The sequence below is a fragment of the Notamacropus eugenii genome, chromosome 3 (genome assembly GCF_028372415.1).
Source record: "Notamacropus eugenii isolate mMacEug1 chromosome 3, mMacEug1.pri_v2, whole genome shotgun sequence".
Lineage (NCBI taxonomy): Eukaryota > Metazoa > Chordata > Mammalia > Diprotodontia > Macropodidae > Notamacropus > Notamacropus eugenii.
The window spans coordinates 49866652-49885978 of record NC_092874.1 but is presented as its reverse complement, the minus strand read 5'-3'; the positions used below and the strand labels follow the sequence as shown (position 1 = coordinate 49885978).

General features: G+C 38.7%; 1 protein-coding gene and 1 long non-coding RNA gene across 5 annotated transcripts in view; one reads left to right on the top strand and one right to left on the bottom strand.

Annotated features, from left to right (window-relative positions):
* LOC140530919 (uncharacterized) overlaps positions 1 to 19327 on the bottom strand; it is a 949813-nt gene that overhangs the window by 560368 nt on the left and 370118 nt on the right. The window lies entirely within an intron of this gene.
* Positions 1 to 19327, top strand: part of LOC140531015 (A-kinase anchor protein 9-like) — a 103589-nt gene that overhangs the window by 58302 nt on the left and 25960 nt on the right. The window contains exons 10-13 of the mRNA XM_072650216.1: positions 524 to 610; positions 3693 to 3793; positions 5995 to 6191; positions 9507 to 9733. Coding sequence (XP_072506317.1) covers positions 524 to 610; positions 3693 to 3793; positions 5995 to 6191; positions 9507 to 9733 — 612 coding nt within the window. The remainder of the gene's footprint in view (positions 1 to 523; positions 611 to 3692; positions 3794 to 5994; positions 6192 to 9506; positions 9734 to 19327) is intronic.

Here is a 19327-nt window from a genome sequence, read left to right as displayed (position 1 = left end):
CTTTTTCCTCTAAATTTCACTAAATACTTGCTGCTTACTAAGCATGGATAGATGTGGAGGCCTTCAAGTGACATGTAAAGGAATATGCTTTACCATCCATTAGGCAGCAACATGGGATCATTAGGGATTTATCTAGGATACTAATGGTGAAAATGGAATAGAAGGGAAAGAGGGAAGAGACATTTCAAAGAAAGAATATGATAACCCTACATATACAAGATGAAATTAAGGGAGAAGTCAAAAGATGACTAAATTTTTGAACTGGTCATTCAAAAGGAGAGTAGTGATACTAATGGAAACAAGGTAGTTTAGGGGAGAAGCCAGACCAGTTTTTAGTCAAGAGAAGGTAATAAGTCTCAGTTGTAGACCTCCCGAGGTTGAGATGAACCTAGATTTTATTCTCAAGAGTCCAGTATATAGAAATTTTCACGTATTCATAACTAAGTCAAGATTCTTCTTTTCTATAACAAGTAGTACATAAGTAAGAGATATATAAATGTCTTATTTGGATATTGTCTTTTAGCTTTCTAATGAAAATGTAAGGAAAGAAGAAATGGGTATTATTAAGGTTTCAAGGAAACAGCCCCAAGAAGAAGAGGAAGAGGCTAAGGTTAGTCTACAGTTTTTTTTTTGTTTAAAACCTTTTAATGAGTGCAAAAGCCCAGGCTCTGTAAATTTTACTGAAATTAGTATTCTTATCATTAATAGCATTGCTTCAAATTAATATTTGATGATTGAATTGACATAAGGACCATTTCCAAATTGTCAGTTTCTTATAACAAATGATTCTGCTTTCAAATTTGGTTTCCTATTCAATACCCAGTGTCTCCCTTTAACACCTTGATGGAGGTTTATGTGGGTGCTCCCTGAAGAGGTACAGGTCACAAACTTGTCTAGCCCTTCCTACTCTATATTGCCTTTCCACATAACCCCTGATCATATGATAGGCCTTTCCCTTGACATTCCATTAATACTAGTGGAACACTCAGGCTATCCCTTCTTTATCTCATGCCTCTGCTTCTCCATTGCCTTTTCTGTTACCACCACTTTAATAACTGTACTCTTTGTATGAAGATAACACTAGTAACCTCATTAATTGGGCCAAGTTGATTTGCTGTTTCTTCAGTAGTGGGGATGACTTCATACAGTACTTTCCATCTGTACTTCTTTAACACCATAAGTTTTGTGGGTGTTATGCCTAGCCCATTGAATATGGTGAATCCTAGGCTGAAACTGAGTATGTAACTTTGACCTCATTATCCGAGATGTCGTATCTCATATTTCTTGAGCATGTAAATACAAATGCATGCATATTATCACTTAGATGACCTCGACTTTATAGCACGATAATTGAAACAGCCAAGTCCTGATTGGACACTCTGCTGATCAGATTTAACCAGACAGGGAATCATGTTCCTCATTTGCCCTGACCAGAACTCTGACTTGGTGATATTTCACCAAGGATTTTACTAAGTACCTACCATATGCAAAGCACCATACTAAATAACAGAGTTGAAAAGATGGTTCTTTTCCACAAAGAGCTCATGTTCTGCTGTGAGATACAACATATGTATACTTCTTTGGAGAATTCTAGACCTTCATTTGCTATTTGCTTGCCAGCACATAACTTGAGAGAAAGAATTACTAAAGGTGTTGCCATCTCCCTAAATTCTGTTTGTAACTTCTCCCAATTTACAGCATGTAGGTAATTCACTGTTATTAAAACAACGAAAGTCCAGTGACATCTAAGGCAGGAGTGGGGATCCTACATCCTTGGGGCCATGTATGGCTTTCTGGGTCCTTGTGTGCAACCCTTTGACTGAGTCCAATTTTTGCAGAAGACATCGTTTTATTGCAAGATTTTGTTCTCTGAAGTTTGGATTCAGTCAGAAGGCTGTGCTTGAGGACCTAGAGGGCCACATGTGGCCTCAATGCCACAGGTTCCCCATCTCTGATCTAAGGAATGCAATATAATAGGATAACTTTATAGACTGGTGCTAAGATAGCTTATCAGAATCTCTTTTTTGTCTTAGCTGCCATTATTCAAAATCTGCTTATATACATTTCATCCTCTGCTTTTTCACATTTCTGCTCTCCTAAAGAATATTTTTTCCCAAAATTATTGGAAACTCCACTTGTTTATTTTCAGATTTTTAGAGTTCAGCTTATCTATGAGATACATTGCCAGAGGTTATCAGGCCAGTTTCAGTTACTTGCTAAACCAGTTGCTCACTGCTTATGTATTACTAGCATGCTACTCCTTATTTTATTTGCGTAGCTTCCCCTCACTTTCTAACCCCTTCACGTACCTGCTACACTTGCAGAAATGTTGTTTGCCAATGATTTTAGGCTGTTCAGGTGCTGAATTTTAATAACCAGCAGAATTCCATAATGGCATACACCAGTGGATGGTAATATATTGGTATAACCCTTTTCCCCCATCATTTACCCTAACTTGTAAAAGATAAATTCATTCAGACAATCCGAAGCTTAAATGTGTCCCTTAAGGATTTAATGAAGCTTGGTTTTATTGTACGAGCAAGAAACCTGAATTCTTAAAGCAACATAGTGCCCTGAGATAAACACTTTATTACAAGAGTTTGTTTAACTGTAGAACAAAGCTTCAAGTCTAAATTGTATTGCCTTCCTCTTACAAATGAATCCATGTCTTTCTAGTTCAGTCTTTATATGTCTAGCTACTATACAGATTAATGTAGCTTATGTTTGACTAACATTTGTTCCTTTGGTTATGTTGGTAATGTCTTGAAAAAGTTATTTAAATTTTCATCTTTTAGTAACTTCTTTTTCCCTTAACAAAGAAATAGTTTTGAAATAGTATTACTACATTTATTAACCATGATACCGTAAGGAAAGGCAAAGGATCAATTCTTTTTTTTTTTTTTGGCTAGATCTACAAATATCAGCTATATTTGCTAAAGGTAAAAAGAATAATAAGTCTTAAGACCTGAATGCATATCATGATATTTTTTCTTTTTATATCAAAATATTGGCTAGTCATTTCCAAAAATGTACAGAACCTAAGATTCTCTTAATATAAAGAGAAAACTCCCACTGTCATTGCAGGTCAGCACCTGTCATGTGATTTAATGTCTTAAAAAGTTACCTAGGACTTTGAAACATGAAGTGATTTGCACCATATTGTATAGCAGAGGTGATATTTGAGCCCAGGTCTTGTCGTCTCTTTCCCCTGTACCACTGTGCGTCTCATTCAGAAAAAAGGCTAAAGAAAAAGAAGTCATTTCATGGCCTTGTGCAAGAACTAGATAATGTCAAAACGTATTTAGAAGAAAAAAAGAAAGTGTTTTATTTTCCTTCTAATTGCCTTTTGTAAATCATTTTGTTCCCCTCCAGATTTGTCCTGTTGTTAAATATTTGTCCTATATGTTAAATATAAAAAGTAACAGTGTTGGTTTCTAGTCAGTATTCTGTAATTGTGAAGTATGGTTATCTTTTTTCAGTTCTGTGTTTCAGTGTTTTGTCATTTCTTGATAATACTAGTCTCTTGCTAAGGTCTAATTAAATATTATTTCAAAGAGCATCTAATTTGTATATAAACTTTTTTGGTTTCACTTTGTGACTAAGCAGAAGAACAACTAGCCATTTCCAAAATGATCGCTCAAAAAATGGTTTTGTTTCTCTTATTCTCCCTCCCTTTACAAAAACTAATGCAGGATGGAAGTGAGAAACAAGGAGTGGAAGAAGTACAGCTGTGTCCAGAGAAACTGAAAGAGTGTGGTCCAGCTGTGTCTCCTGACAGCGTCACTAAAGACAGGTACGGAAGATGTGTGTGTAGTTTTATACTTTGATTATTTTTGAACGGTTATTTTGTTTACATTAAACCATTTAGTGGTAGCACTATTGCGTGGTTGATCTTTTATATTTTGTCTGAGAAACAACATGCCCCTTCTGCAGCAAAGCTATCAATACGTATGAAGAGTAGTGCCAGGTCTTCTCCAAGTTGTGTTAGAGAAACTGAAACTGACAAGCAGCCTTGCAGAATACTCGATTTGGAGTCAGAGAAGTTGCTTCCGGTCCTTACGACTTTTGTGCCCATGGGCAAGAGACTAGATTTCAGTTTCCTCATTTGAAAAATTAAGGAATTGTCCCAGATAGATGACTTTGAAAGACCTTGCTAGTGATCCTAAAACCATCCCTTTTTTGACCTTCTGATTGCTTAGAATTTCTCTTGTCTCACTTTTACAGCTTTATATATCATTTCACTACCACAGGAATACAATTGTAGTGATTCATCACAGAACTTTTCATTATTTAATATATATAGAGATGCATCACAGAATAGTTCCTTTCTGTTTTTCATACTCAAAACATTGTGTAATTCTTTCTTAAGATTTGTTCCTTTTAGTCAGTTCATTTTAGCACAACATACAAACATGTTTAATTCATGTACCAGTACATTAAAAAAAATGAGCCAAATGTCAAAAACTTTTCTTATTTCACCTATTTATATAAATATTGTGAATGAGTGATTACATTTTATAACATCAGTACAAAATATAAACCATGTCTGTGTTTCTTAAGAATTTTTAAATTACATTTAAATCTATTGTTATTCAAATGAGTGTAAATTATATGATTTCAAACTGCAGTTAATGTCTACTAACTTCATTTTCTCCCTTCCTGACTCCCGTAATTGCCTCCCCTCTCAAATCCTCCTAATCCCTTTCCTCAGCTTGCATGGAGGCATTTGGCCCCTAAGATTTTGTCTCCCCCATTGGATCCTCAGCGTGGCACACAATCAGTGTGGAGCTCAGACAAGAACAGTGTATCAGTGTACGAAAACTAAAATTTCCATAGAAATATAAAATAACATGATTTATTTTATATTTCTTCTCTAATCAGTAGACTTGGTTACTAAATGTAGAATATTTGTATAAATTTGGGTAATAAGTAGTTTTGATGGTTTCGTTTTTCTAGCTGTACATAAAGGCAGTTATTTTTGTTTATTCTTAAGGAACCTTTAGAAATAAATAATTTTTCTAATGGGGGGAATTTACCCCTCTTGTGTTGGTAGTAAAGAAGTTTGGAAAAAATAAGTAAAACAAAATGAAAATTCTTTTTTAAGTGATCTTGATTTTAATTTTTCAGTGTTAAGGTATGCGAATGAATAATAATAACATAGTCAGAGAATGTGACTTAACGTGTACAAACAGCATAATCACTATTTCTTTAACAGAAACGGAAGGAAAATTTTCTATCACTCTGAAAACGCCACATGCCTGATGTGTCATTTATTCTTAGTAGTCCACTCCTACAGTATGAAGCTATGAAAAGAAATTATTTTCAGAGACATACTGTCCACCCAGAAATTCTGTCCATTAACCTCCATAGGTGTGCATATAAAAATATAAATACAATGTAAGGAGAGACACTGGAGTGTCTCTGCTGAATTTAGCTGTTAGAAGCAGTCAGGTATTGGATTATTAAAAGATTTCTCAGTTAAGTTTCCTGACATTCATTGCATCTGTGCTTTGTGTTTTTGGATGCGGCCTCTCCTGTCCTACTACCTCCACTCAGTTCTGACCATCTTGATCTGGCCTCTGCAGAGCTGGAGCTTGCAGTGTTTGGAAATCTGGACTATCACCCCTAGAGCAGCACAGAAAGAGTGTGGAAGGGGAGCCTGCTTTTTAGACAGGTCCCCGTAAAGTGTTCTTTGTGGGCTGGCAGGCCTACGAATTATAAAGTCCCTTCATTTGTTTCAGAGTTTGTGCATCTCGAAATATTATATTTAATTGACCCAAATCACTTAGTTAAAAGAATCAATTAAAATAGACATTTTAATAAATTAATTAAAAAATACAAACATCCAAAGGCTTCACTAAAAATGACAGTGTTGTCAGTCATACTGGTTTATACTCTGAAAATTAATGAATATTTCCTTATATACTGCACTTTATGTATATGACACTTCATGACGTGTCAAATAATCTAATTAATCTTTATTTACATGTATAGAAATCCTCTCCAGGAAGCTAACAACCGACTTGTAAAGATCCTTTTACAAGTTGTAAAGACCATAGCAGCTGTTGAGGAAACAGCTGGCCCTGACGTTCTTGGTGTTGTGGATCCATCTTATAGAGTCACATCACCAGCCAACGTCCTTTGGGAGACAGAGACGGAAGGAAGAGTGCAGTACTACATCTGTAAAGAAGGTACCAGTTCTTGAGAATCTTGCTGTCATTTTCATTGATAAACATCTGTTAAGTATCTCTGAGGTGAAAAGCAGTACAACGTCTGCATTGGGAAGCTATCAAAGCACCTGCCAACACAAAAGGCCCCGAAATCAACCTGAGGGGCTGTTCTTCTAAATACATTCTTCACAGTATTTCAGAGTTAGCGCTTAGTCTCGATCAGAGTGCTGCTCTGTAGGGTGCCTCCAACAATACACTTCCTGGAAGGTCAGGAAGACACCTGAACAAGAGAAGTCGCTGTGTGACCAAATTCTCAACCAGTGACAGAAAATATCCACCTCCCTGCCCAGAACACGTACATACCATCAGCATCCTCCTGAAATGCGTCATAATTTGAGAAGCTGTAAAGAAATAAAAATTAAGGTTTCAAGGCTCCCAGAAGAAAACCCCTATATAAACATAAGGTTGTTCAAAGGTGAGAAGGATATTTAAGAGGAAAGAGTCCTATGCCAGAGCGTGAGACTAACTTTGGCTAATGCACCAGCAGTAGTTCTAGAAGTTATACAAGCCCATCTCACATTTTTATCTTTGCTTTCTGGCCTCTGATTCTTCTCTTTCCCCATGTCCGTGTTTTGTAAGGATGGGCAAAGCTGTAAGAGTCAGAGGACAGGGAAAGATTGGATTCTGGAGGAGGTAGAAAGAAAATGGCTGTATACCTTAGTTTAGTGTGGAGGACAGCTGCCCCTTATGGCCACATGAAGAAAGCCATGACTATTTTCATCTATAGGTTCTCACATTTAATTTTAAGTTCTATTTCAACATTTCCTTAAAGTATTATTTTTGTCCACTCCTTTTTATGAGTGCCCAGTATATGTTCTCTACACACATCCAGTCTAATTCAATTAATCCCCAGGTCTGTTTTGAACATATCCACTAATTATCGTCCAGCTCTGCAGAAATAACATCTTTCCTTTTTTTCTACTCTTTCATTGTTGAGGTTCAATTCATTTTACCAAGGAGCTTATATTCTACTAAGGGATATAACATATAAATAGATAAGCAAATAGGAGGTAATTTGGGAAAGGAAAAAAGCATTACCAATAAAGGAAATTAGGAAGAATTGTTTCTCAACTAGTACCTGAGTAGACATGGAAAAAAGCTAAAGATCCTCAGAGTCAAGGAAAGAATGTTGCACTTTTCAGCGAGAGAACCAACCTGGACCAGAGCAGAGAGTCTGGTTACAGAAGACTGGATACAGGCAATAGCAGAGGGACCCATCTGGCTAGAGCAAGGATTTGTGAAGGAGGCAAGTTGTGAAATAAGCCTGGAAAGGCAAGGGAGAGCTGAATTGCGAAGAATTTTAAGAGCCACATCAAGGCTTTTATATCTTGTTCTAGAGATGATAGGGAAGTGTTCTTGAGCAGAGGACTGACATGAGGGAGGCATCATAGTATTGTGGTATGGTACAAAGAGTATTAGATGTGGAGTAGAGGGCTCAGACTCTGATTCTGCCACTTACACCTGGTGGAGCATCAAGTGACTGGTCTGACAGGTCCCTGAACCTCTCTGGACCGGAGTTTTTTTCATCAGCACATCTCATCCTTTAAGAAAACCTTCTGCTTTAGACCGTAGTATTTTTAATGGAACTCCTCTGAGGAGGATGAAGTGTATGTTCAAAATTTTCATCGGTTAGCTGTTGTTTTTTTAAAATGTTTTTGGTTCTAAATTCTTCCCTTATCCTTAGATCTGAGGGATAAACTATTCCATGCTCTCCTTTTATGTGTAAATCATGTACCCATATTGACCTTATCTTGGTATGTGGTGTGAGATGTTAATCTATACCTAGTTTCTGCCAAATGCTTTCTGATTTTTCCAGCAGTTTTTGTTAAATAATGAGTTTTTGGTCCCAAAAACTTGGGATCTTCTATGCTAGATTACTATGGTCATTTACTACAGTGTACTGCGTACCTAACCTGTTACACTGATCCACCAGTACCAGATTGTTTTGAATATTGAATTTGAGATAGGACATTTTTTAGGTTCTTAATTGGGTTAATGAAACCCCTTCTCATCTGTCTTTTTACATGACTTGTTATGCTCTGTGGGTCATCAGCATCAAGATAATAATTAAGTGGATGAAGTCATGGAGAGTAGAGAAAGAGAAAGGGACCCAAGAGTGAGTCTTTGGGTGCACTCATATTTGAAAAGGACAGTTAGGAAGCACAGTGACTTGTCTGTGATCACCTAGCCAATGAAGGGAAGGATTTGAATCCTGATCTTCTTGTCTTTGCTCTGCCATGTTCACTATTGAGACTGTGCAAGACTGTCATGAGGAAGAGAGATCAGATAGATATATTCTTTTCTGGTTCTTCCCCCTGAGCTCCAGCTGTTCCCCATATTTCAGTCTGTCACGAATGCTGTGTGACGTAATTCTCACAAGTGGCAGGAATGGGTGCACTACACTCTAGTTTTCCTTCATAGAAGGCACACACATGCTTTATAAATTTTGAATACATAGAATCAACTTATATTATCTAGGAAACAGGAATAGTATAGATGAATTAAATTGAGTTATATTAGAAATTCTGTTTTTGTTACAGTTTAGTACATTAACTGAACCTTTTAACAAATCAGCAAGTATAAAATGTGTCTGAATTTAAATAGTTTCTTTTTCAGTTCCCACCTGAAAAAGTGGATATACCCAGTGAAACAATCAAAAGCAAGACAAGGAGAAAACGTCAAAAATCCTAAATAATCCAAACTTTTTTTTCTACGAAGCTTCTATTGCTCTCTCTTTTACCCTTTTCTTTGCTAGCTGTTGAGCAGAAAAGTAGCATTACATTTTTTTTATTGTCAAATGTGTCCAATCAGATATAAATTTGTTAAATATGTCCTAATTTGTTTGATGGCATTACAATTGTGAAAGGTATATATTCATATGATTATCAATGTATAACAGTAATATAATTACTGCCTGTTGTTGTTCAGTCGTTTTCAGTCACGTCTGACTCTTCATGATCCCATTTGGGATTTTCCTGCCAAAGGTACAGGAGTGGTTTGCCCTTTCCTTCTCCGGCTCATTTTACAGATGAGGAAACTGAGGCAAACAGAGTGAAATGACTTGTCTAGGATTAAACAGCTAGCCAGGTTTGAACTCAGGAAGATTAGTCTTCCTGACTCCAGGCCTGGTGCTCTGTGCACTGTGGTGCACTGCCCCAAATGACCACATAGTTATTTTCATAAATGGACTTTGTAATTTAATATCTTGTTTAATTTTCAAAATGTGTTGTAGTTTCTAAATGTGAATTTCATGATAGTACCTTATTCTTCTTACAGAAGAGCCCCTAGTCTCTTGCTGCGGAAGTGGCACACCAAGTAATGCCCCTGGCACATCATCAGAAATCACCGAGGAGAAAAAAGAGCTGTGTCAGCACCTTCTACAATGCAAACTTTCTGGAGCTAAAATCAATCTTAAAAGTGAAGAACTAATCTTAAATGTTAGCTGTCGGCTGCAGGCTGTAGTTGAAAAACTTCTCGAAGCCGTAAAAGGACCAAATAGTCAGGTAAGACTTGTTATGTGTTGAATGCCTCTTGAGGCTCTAGTAGGCTCCGGTTTAAACTGCTGGAAGAGATGGCATCCTGAATCCACAAGCCTCCTCCAAAGGAGTGAAGGAGCACTAGGATTCTGAGCAGGGTTGCCCAACCTCTGATTTTACTGGTCTAGGCAATACCTTCAATCAGTGCAGATCACATGGATTCTTTCTCTTCATCTTAAAGTCTTAGGGAATGGCCTAAAGCATCGCAGGGTTAAGAGGGTTGCCCAAGGTCACACAGCCAAGATGCGTCAGAAACAGGACTGGAAATCAGCTTTTCCTGACTCCAAGCCTGGCCATTTGCTCCTCCACACTGACTCTCCCACCTCCTTAATTAAGAAATGGTGTGATGGACTGTAGGAGACTGTAAGAGAGCTGGCCTTGAACCACAGAAGACTGGGGTTCAGGCCCCCTGAGCACATCCTAGCTGTGTCACCCTGGGAGAGTCACTGAACCTCCCAGTGACCTAAGAAACTCTCTTCATCCAACAAGCTGCAGAGAAGTTGCTGATCTGCATTGGTCGGGGAAGTTTCTGCATCCAAGAGATCACTGTCAGTAGAACCATGGATTCAGAGTAACCAACAACTTAAAAATTATTTCAGACTATTTATCAACTAATGAAAATTCTACAATAGATGGCATGCATTTACAGAATGCTACTGCCTGCCTGGCATAGATAGGCAGATAGTTCAGGCTTTTTATGTAAATTTTTATTGTACAAATTCGAATTCTGAAAGAACTTTGCATTTCAGAAGAAATGTATGTTAATTTTGCTATACAGTACCATGCTTGGTCGCTTTCTCTCTCTCTCTGTCTCTCTCTATTTCTCTGTTTCTCTCTATCTGTCTCTGTTTCTGTCTCTCAGCTCCTTCCCCTTAGCTCAGCTCTTGGAGACCTCCCACTCCCCCCAAAAAAAACCTTTTTAAAAAGAAAAATCCTCTGAGTGAAGGCAGAACAGATGCCTGGAGATGCTACCACCACCACTGAATGGGGCTTGGCAAGATAGAGCTTTGCCCCACTGCTCCCACCTACTCATGTGTACGGGCCCTGCATCTCTGTCTTCCATCTGTTTGAGCTTGAATACTTCATGCCTGTCCCTGCCCCACACATGTCACCCATCCTCTCCTGTCTGCATCCATGTCTGGCCATCACATGTCTGGCCATCACATGTCTGCCCTCACATGTTCCTCCTCCTGCTTTTACTTTTTGTCCCTGGCCCCTGCACGTCTTTGCACAGTGTGCCAGCCCCCTTCTTCCTTTAGTATGTGGCCACCTTCCTGCTTCCCTCTCTCCTTTCCTCACCTCTGCAGGCAAATTCACATCACATAAAAATGTCTTTACATAGAGGTTTGCAGAACAGTCTACTTATGTAAAATGAGAACTGTCTGTACTCAATTTATGAATATATTTCTTTAAGGTTTCTTCTACCTCCAGAATTCTTTGGCTTTCTGAATGGTTGTACTCAGTTTGATGTAAAGATTACAGAGTAAACCATTAAATATTCCTATAGAGGTTGTTCACATAATATTAACCTTTTTCACTGTTCATCTAAATGAAGTTTTTGGGTTTCCCAGGAAAAGTGTCTGCCAGGTCCAGTAAGGCTAAAGTAGCTGTTCAGGTTAGATTGGAAGTGTCATGACTGAATCTGAATGTTTCAACTGCATCCTCAAGATATTGTAAAGACTCTGGAATTTCCCCAGATATTACTATAACCTAAATATAGTCCATCTCGGAATCTGTTTTGAATTCTTAGGAAGATGTGAAATAGTTATGATAGCTTCTGATTTATTCAGCTGCACTTCCAAGATAATCAGTAATTAAAATGATCTTGAACTTGATGCATATATTTGGTAGTTAAAGCAACACAAAGCAACAGCCTAAATGAATGGGGTTTTTTTGCCTTCATCATATATTTTAATCTGGTTTCTTTGTAATAGAATATTTCACTTTGACTTTGGTTTTTTCACAATATATCTGAACAACCAGGAACCATTCTGAGGTGCTCTTTCGTTAGGTGCTGAACTCATATTCACAAAGAAACCTGGAAATGGAACTCTTATGGTCTTTTTCTAGACTCAGAGATATATCTCAAAATGTGAATAGAGTTAAAGGCACTTTGCAGGGAACGTTCGTACTGTGTAGAGCTTGTATTTAGCAGAGGGTGGAGAGTGTGAAGACAGACTATCGCTGTTCCTTACTGCGCATGAGACTTTTTATTTATAATAATAGCTGTGTTATTGGAAAAGAGACGTTCTAATACACGAACAATCAAGGTTAAAAACTCCCTTGATTTCGCTGAAGGAGAGTATTGTGCATAAGATGAAGTTATTCACATGAAAAGAGGGAAGGTCCACACTGGCATGCAGTGTTCCACCAGGATGTTCTGTCTCTTTCCCAGTTCCCTCTAGAAGGCCTGCTCCATAGGCAGCAGACTTCCTTTCCTCTTAGATATTTTTCTCTCTCACCCCTTCCAGCTTCTACTTTTCACTGAGAGAAGATACCTCCTTGATGACAGCATCCCTGGCTGCCCTTTCACTCTCTGGTAGAGGGAGGGAAGTTGGGAGTACGCCTTGGTTCTGTCTTTACCACCGTCACTCAGTCACCTCTGCTCCTTTGTGGTGCATTCAGTCCAGAAACATCACCAAATCAGAATTCTAGTCACTGTGATCAACCAATGTCCAAGATATTCCCCTTCTTCCTAACTGAGTTCAGTGTCTGACTCATCGTCTTTTTTCCTCAAGTCTTGCCTTTATACTTGGGGACTTGAACATATATAGTGATACTCCAATCCCCCAACTTCACAGTTCCTCAACTTACTCATGTCTCATGACCTACTTCTCCACCCCACCTGAGCCATACCAAAGGGTCAAACTCCTGAACTTGTCATCACCCACAAAGGTTCCACTTCCATGTTCATGAATTCTGACATTTCTTTATCTGATCATAATCTGTCTTCAGTCCATTTCTCCCCTCTAACCCCAAATCTTTTTCTTTGACCATACTGTGACCTCCAGTCCCTGGCCTTCATCCCTGTAGGAGCTATGCTCTCCTCCCTTCCCCATCTTGACTCTTTAGTGAATCAGTTCAACTCTTCACTGTCTTCTTGCCCCCTTCACAAGTCACTAGACCTGGCCTGCCAAGCTTCAGCCTTTTATCGCCTCTACCATCCACTGCCTTCTTTTCTATGCATGTGCTACTGAACAAAGCTGGAGAAAATCATGAAACCATGCTACCTTGGTCCACTACAGATTAATTACCTAAATTCATCTGGGCCCTGTGTTGCTACAAGGCAGATTCTTTTATACTTTCCTAATTAACTTACTATCCCATTTACCACAGTGGTTTTTCCATACCTCTCCATCCGTCCTTAAGCCTCTCTCAGTCCCTCCTCTCCCTACACTCTTGGCCCAAAACACATGCATATAATATTAAAGTATTCAATACTATATACTATGCATTATATTATATACTCTACTATCAGCATAAAATCCAAAGTGCTTTTATGATTCCCTGAAAGCTATGTATGGACCAAAAACCTATGGTGTATCACAACTGCTCAGTGCTGATGGACTCATATTGATTAGTGATAAGGACATGATCCTAGAGAGATGGGCTGAACACTTCCATTGTGTTCTCAACAGAACATCATCAATCAGTGCTGAGTCCATTGACTGTTTACCTTAGGTTGAAAATCCCTCCTTAGCTGAACTTGCAACTGAAGAAGAGGTTTTGAGGGCCATTAGGCTCCTTTTTGTGGCACAGCACCTGGTGCTCATTCTATTCCAGGTGAGATCTATAAGGTAGGGGGACCATTGCTCATGCAAAAGCTTTTTGAAATTTTCTAGGTTATATGGCAAAAGGAAGTTATCCCCCAGGAGTTCAAGGATGCCTCCATTGTCCATCTTTATAAAGGTAAAGGGAATAGATTGTCCTCCAACAATCACAGAGGTGTCTCTCTCTTAGTCATTGCTGGCAAGATTCTTGCAAGAGCCCTTCTTAATAGGCTGATCCTTCACCTGGAAGATGGTCATCTATCTAAGAGTCAGTGTGGCTTCAGAAAGGACTGAGAAACAGTCGATATGGTGTTTGCTGCCTGACAACTCCAGGAGAAATGTCAGGAGCAGAACAGAGGTCTGTACACAACGTTTGTGGATCTGACCAAAGCCTTTGACACTGTTAGTCATGAGGGCTTATGGAAAATCATGTCAAAATTTGGTTGCCTGGAGAAGTTCATCAATATTGCACATCAGTTTCATAGTGGCATGTTTGCCTGGGTTCTGGATAATGGACAAAGCTCTCATGCCTTCGCAGTCACCAAGGGAGTGAAACAGGGCTATGTGCTTACTCCCATGCTTTTTAGCATGATGTTTTCAGCCATGCTGACAAATGCTTTCAGTGAGGAAGAACACGGCATCAAGGTCAACTGCCATACTGATGGTAAGCTCTTCAATTTGAAAAGGCTACAAACCAAGACCAAAGTGGAGGAAGTGTTGGTGCATGATTTTCTGTCTGCAGATGATTGTGTACTCAGTGCAGCCTCTGAAACTAAGATGCAACAAAGTATGGATCAATTCTCTACTGCCTGTGCTCATTTTGGCCTAGTAATTAACACCAAGAAAACACAGGTGCTCCCTTAGCCACCAGCACACCATCCCTAGGTGGAACCATCGATTACAACAAATGGAGAAGTTTTGAATGCTGTGGATAAGTTCACTTACCTTAGTGGTGTACTTTTCAGGGATGTACACATTGACAATGAAATTGATCCATGCATTGCCAAAGCTAGCTCAGTGTTTGGGAAGCTCAGACAAAAAGTTTGGGAGAGAAGAGGTATTAGATTGACTACCAAACTGAAGGTCTACAGAGCCATTGTGCTGACCTCATTGCTATATGCCTGTGAGACATGGACGGTCTACAAGCACCATGCCAGGAAACTGAATGACTTCCATTTGAGCTGTCTTAGGAAAATTCTGAGAATCACCTGGCAGGATAAGGTACCAGACAACATTGAAGTCCTTGCTTGAACTGAACTGCCAAGCATTCAGACTATGCTTCAGACAGTACAACGCTGATGGGCTGGCCACGTTGTTCGAATGAAAAATGTGTGCTTGCCTAAAAGATTATTTTATGGAGAACTCGCACGGGGCAGGTGATCACATGATGGTCAGAAGAAGCAATACAAGGACACCCTCAAGGTCTCTTTCAAGAACTTTGGATTTGACTGTGCAACATAGGAAACACTGACACAGGACCGCTCAGCATGGAGTGCCCACATCAGAAAGGGTGGTGTACTGTATGAGCGAAGGAGAATTGAGACAGCACAAAGTAAACTCAGGAGGCACACATTTGGAGTATCTACCCAAAATGTTCACCCGGACTATCTGTGCCCAACCTGTGGTAGAGCATTCTGAGCTTGGACTGGTCTGATCAGCCACAGTCAGACACTGAAACCTGAGTTTATCATGGTGATGTCATTTTGGTCCACTTTGAGAACAAAGGATGACAACCAACCTACCAACCAACCGTACGCTAACACATTATATTATATGCTGTATTGTTTTAAGCTACTAAAGCATTTTTTATAAAGCATATTAAAACAGCACAGAGACTTTTGGGATACCCTGTGCAAGTGTCTGTGCTGTTCCAGGGTTTGATAGGTATGTCTTTCTTTCACTGGATGAGTTAACGAATGAGTTTTTGCTTTAAGAAGATAGATGATGATTATAACATGAGTATCAAGATAGAGAATTAATTTACATCTTAGAGGCTAATGACTTTTATTATATGTAGTTGTTTTGTATCCAGCTCCATGTCATAATTAGCTATTATAATATAGTCCTGCTGGATTTTGCCCAGACTAGCTAATTATAGGGTCAGGCCTATTTGAAAACAGTAAATCAGAGGCTATGTAATTAGCATACAGTAAAGACTTCCCTCACACTAGCAGAAAAGTATCTTTTTAAGAAGCTGGGTTTTTTTTTTTAATATAGAGTGTTACTCTTCCTTGAAAGGTGATCTTTTTTGGTGGTAAGCTTTGGATGCAGCTTTCACAAACTGAATGAACTACAGGTAGCTACTTACTTTACAGGAGTAGTTTTCCACCCACAGATGCTTTTCAGAATTTTAGGACCGAAGATGATAATCTTCCAAGTGATGTCCTTAGGGCCTGGAGAAATTAATGAATGAGCTGTTTACTCCTACAGAATGTTTCCTTCATTATCTGATAAAGTCTTTAGAGTTTTACTGATTCCACATCTGAGAAAAATGTCATGTGACCCATTAAAATAGTCAACAGTTTTGTTTTCTCAGAAGGGAGGGTATTTCTGAAAATGAGTCAGCTACATAATGATCAGCTATTGAGTTGTTTGCTTTTTGAAAAGCTTAGATAGAATTATAGCAAACAGAAAGTTTGTATGGTCCTCCTCCCACTCTGGTGAGCGTTAGTCAGAGTTTTGGTTGTGCTCTGTGTGCAGGATTTGGCCTTACAGTTAACCAGTTTGGAAGGTTAGTAGAACATCAGCCACGTGAAACCCCCAAGAATCCAGTCATCCTCTCTCACTGCAGTTTGTTGTGTTTTATATTTTAATGTGTTTTATACATACCCCTTACTGTTTAAATAGAATGTACTTAACAAAATTGAGCCTTGTTTGATTCAAAGTTAATCAAATATTTCTTAAGTGCCTACTGTGTGCCTTTGCATTGAGCTTATATGAGATAATAAATACATGTAAAAATACACACAGCACAGATATAAATTTGTGAAATTCAAGGTAGCCTAGGTGCTTCTGTGCTTTTCGTTGCCTCTAAGCATTCTCTTTCGCTTTATAAGGTTACCTAATACTTTTAATTGCCATCAGCATTATGTGTGCCTGAAACAGAGTTTCAAATATAAATACATTCATTTCAGTTTCCTGCTTCTATAAGCTCCTTGAGGTCAGGGATTGTTTTATTCTTGACATCTGAAGGCCTGGCACCTAGCACAGAGTATATAATAGTAACCTAATAAATGCTTATTAATTAATTGATTTAATGCTTCTATGGGTTTGAAAACCAGTGAACCAAGCCTGTTTTGTCATATATATCATCATAAAAATGCTCTTCTCTAAGATCCTAAAGTACATGAGCTTTAATGTACGTCCTCTGTAGCATCTATTTTGACTTGTACCTAGTTTGCTGATTTGCTGATTCCTGGTTGCATTCAGGGTAGTCAAGGTGGCTAAATAACAAGTCACAGAGGAAATGTTAATCAATAAGAAGGGGTTTGCAGTTCTGCACTTATTTTCACAAAGAACAGGAAGAGCAGGGCTAGCTTCTGAATAGTGTAACAGTCAGAGAAAACCAATCACAGAGGCAGCTCGAAAAAGTGGGAAGAATGTTGGACGTATCTCAGCTCTGCTGCTGTCCACCTAGGAAGCCTTCACCTCTCTGGGCCTCAGTTTCCTTATCTGTAACCTGAACTAACTACATGAGCTACGTAGCTCTTCCCAGCTTTAACTGTATAATCAGTCCTGTTCTCCAATGAATGCCGTTTCCAGTCTTTTGACTGGAGAGTACCATCTGTAATGGTCCTATGAAAAGGTGTGCTTTTTCAGCCATATATCTGTCTGATCCACCAAGAAATAATTTCACTTATTTGATAACATTGAACAGTTTTAAGAAGATTCACTAATAACTGTAGCATCTAGATGTTGTTTTGCTAAAAAACCAGTTGACAAGCATTGGGAATGGCAAAATTAATTCTCTGTCCATGCAACAGATTTTAATCCAGACAAATTCCACAGCAGGCCATGTTGAGAACAACAGACTCACTTGAAGAAGTTGAAGGTCATCTGCCTTTAGACTCTGGGTCAGATACCCCACTCCAATTAAAAATCTCCTTCCACTACCAAAAAAACTCTCCTTGAGGTATTTGGGGATTTTCCTTGCTTATTCAACATCTAATAAAACAAAGATACCCATTAATGGAATTTGTAAGTGGTATTGAATTTTATTAGAGCCATCTGCTTGCCTGACTAATGCTTATTGTATGTGAGAAAGAATTGTCAAGTTCAAGATAACTTGATAGTTGCCTCAGAGAAGATACTTCAAGAATGTCTTTTGTTTAATCTAAACTCTTTTCACATTGAAGATATCATTTAATTTTTAATGTACTTTTTAAAAAATTGAAAGTGGCTTGCTAGAGTCAGTATTCATTTTAGAGCCCCTAATTACACTGGTTCACACCTGTTGTGTCGTTATGCGCTGTTTCACAGAGTGCACAAACTGGATTCACTTCAGCAGCTGGGTGCACTGTGCACCTTCGTTTTTAAAACAAATCTTAGTGAACAAATGTGAATTTGGTGAACAAATCTTAGTCTATATATGTTTGAATATGAAAATGGTTTATAGTTGAGCCATTTACTTTTATCAACTAACTGCTCAAGAGGATGGATCTTGTTTGTCAGTGAAATGTGAGGTAGAATGTCAGTAAAATTTCCCCAAATTAAATAATGGGCATGCTACAGGCTTTGAATAAGCTCTTTGATAAAATGGTCCCATGAATTCAGTGTATATGTCTTTTAGCTTTTTAACGTAGAGAAAAATGACCAGATTATTTTACAAACACAAACTTGTGTAAACACCTTTTGCAAAGCTCTGACGTGGTCCTTGGATCCTGTTAGGCTGGCTTCTTTGTGGGCGTAGTAATTCAGATTCCACCTTCTGGTTCACCTAGAGGTAAGGACATTAAAACCACTCCCTCTGCCTTGAACTTTTCCTGAGGGAACATTGACTAGAAGAATTCTTTTGCATAGCCCGATGGCCTATTTGAGTAACAATTCAGAAGAGCTTTTCCTTTTGAACCAAGTCAAGCAGCCAGAACCAAGATGAGCTACACTTCTCGTCCTTTGCTTCTATGGAGATTTCAAATGTTGACTTTCCCTGCCAAGTTGTGCTTGCGTCTCTTGCTTTTTGCACCTTACAGGGTTGGTGCCAATATTTATTGCTTTGCTGACTAGCTGCTTCTGGTCTCGTTCTTTGGCTTTTCAAGGATTTTATCACTTGTGAGAAGAATGGCACTCATCTAGTTTTTGAAAAGTGAGGTTATGTTGGACCTTTCAATTGCTCAGGTGCGTTCATTAATTGTCGAAGATTCACTGCCTAAGACAGTGACAAGGAGACTTTTTTGATGCTGTCCTGGTGTTTATCTTCAGAATCTCGGAGAGAAACCCTCTTTAATCAACCGTAGGTAGCCAACCTGCTTAGTCAGTCAAACAGATCATCAGTGACTCCGTCTCTAGAATGGATTCCTATAGAACTTACTGGGCCTCAGATACCCTCAGTGGCTTGTGGTTGGAAGAGCAGGATGAAGACATGTATGAGGTTGAATCGCGAGTGCCTTTACCAGATCCATTTCCTCTCAGTGAACAGCTGGATGAAAATAATTCAATCGTTGTTAACACTTCTATTTTTCATTTTAGTAATAAAAGAAATGGGCATATAGTAAAGCTCATTTCTAAAATCTGCTTGCCTACCCCACCATACTCAGTAAGTACTGAAATTATTCCTTGGTGATTCTGAGTTTGT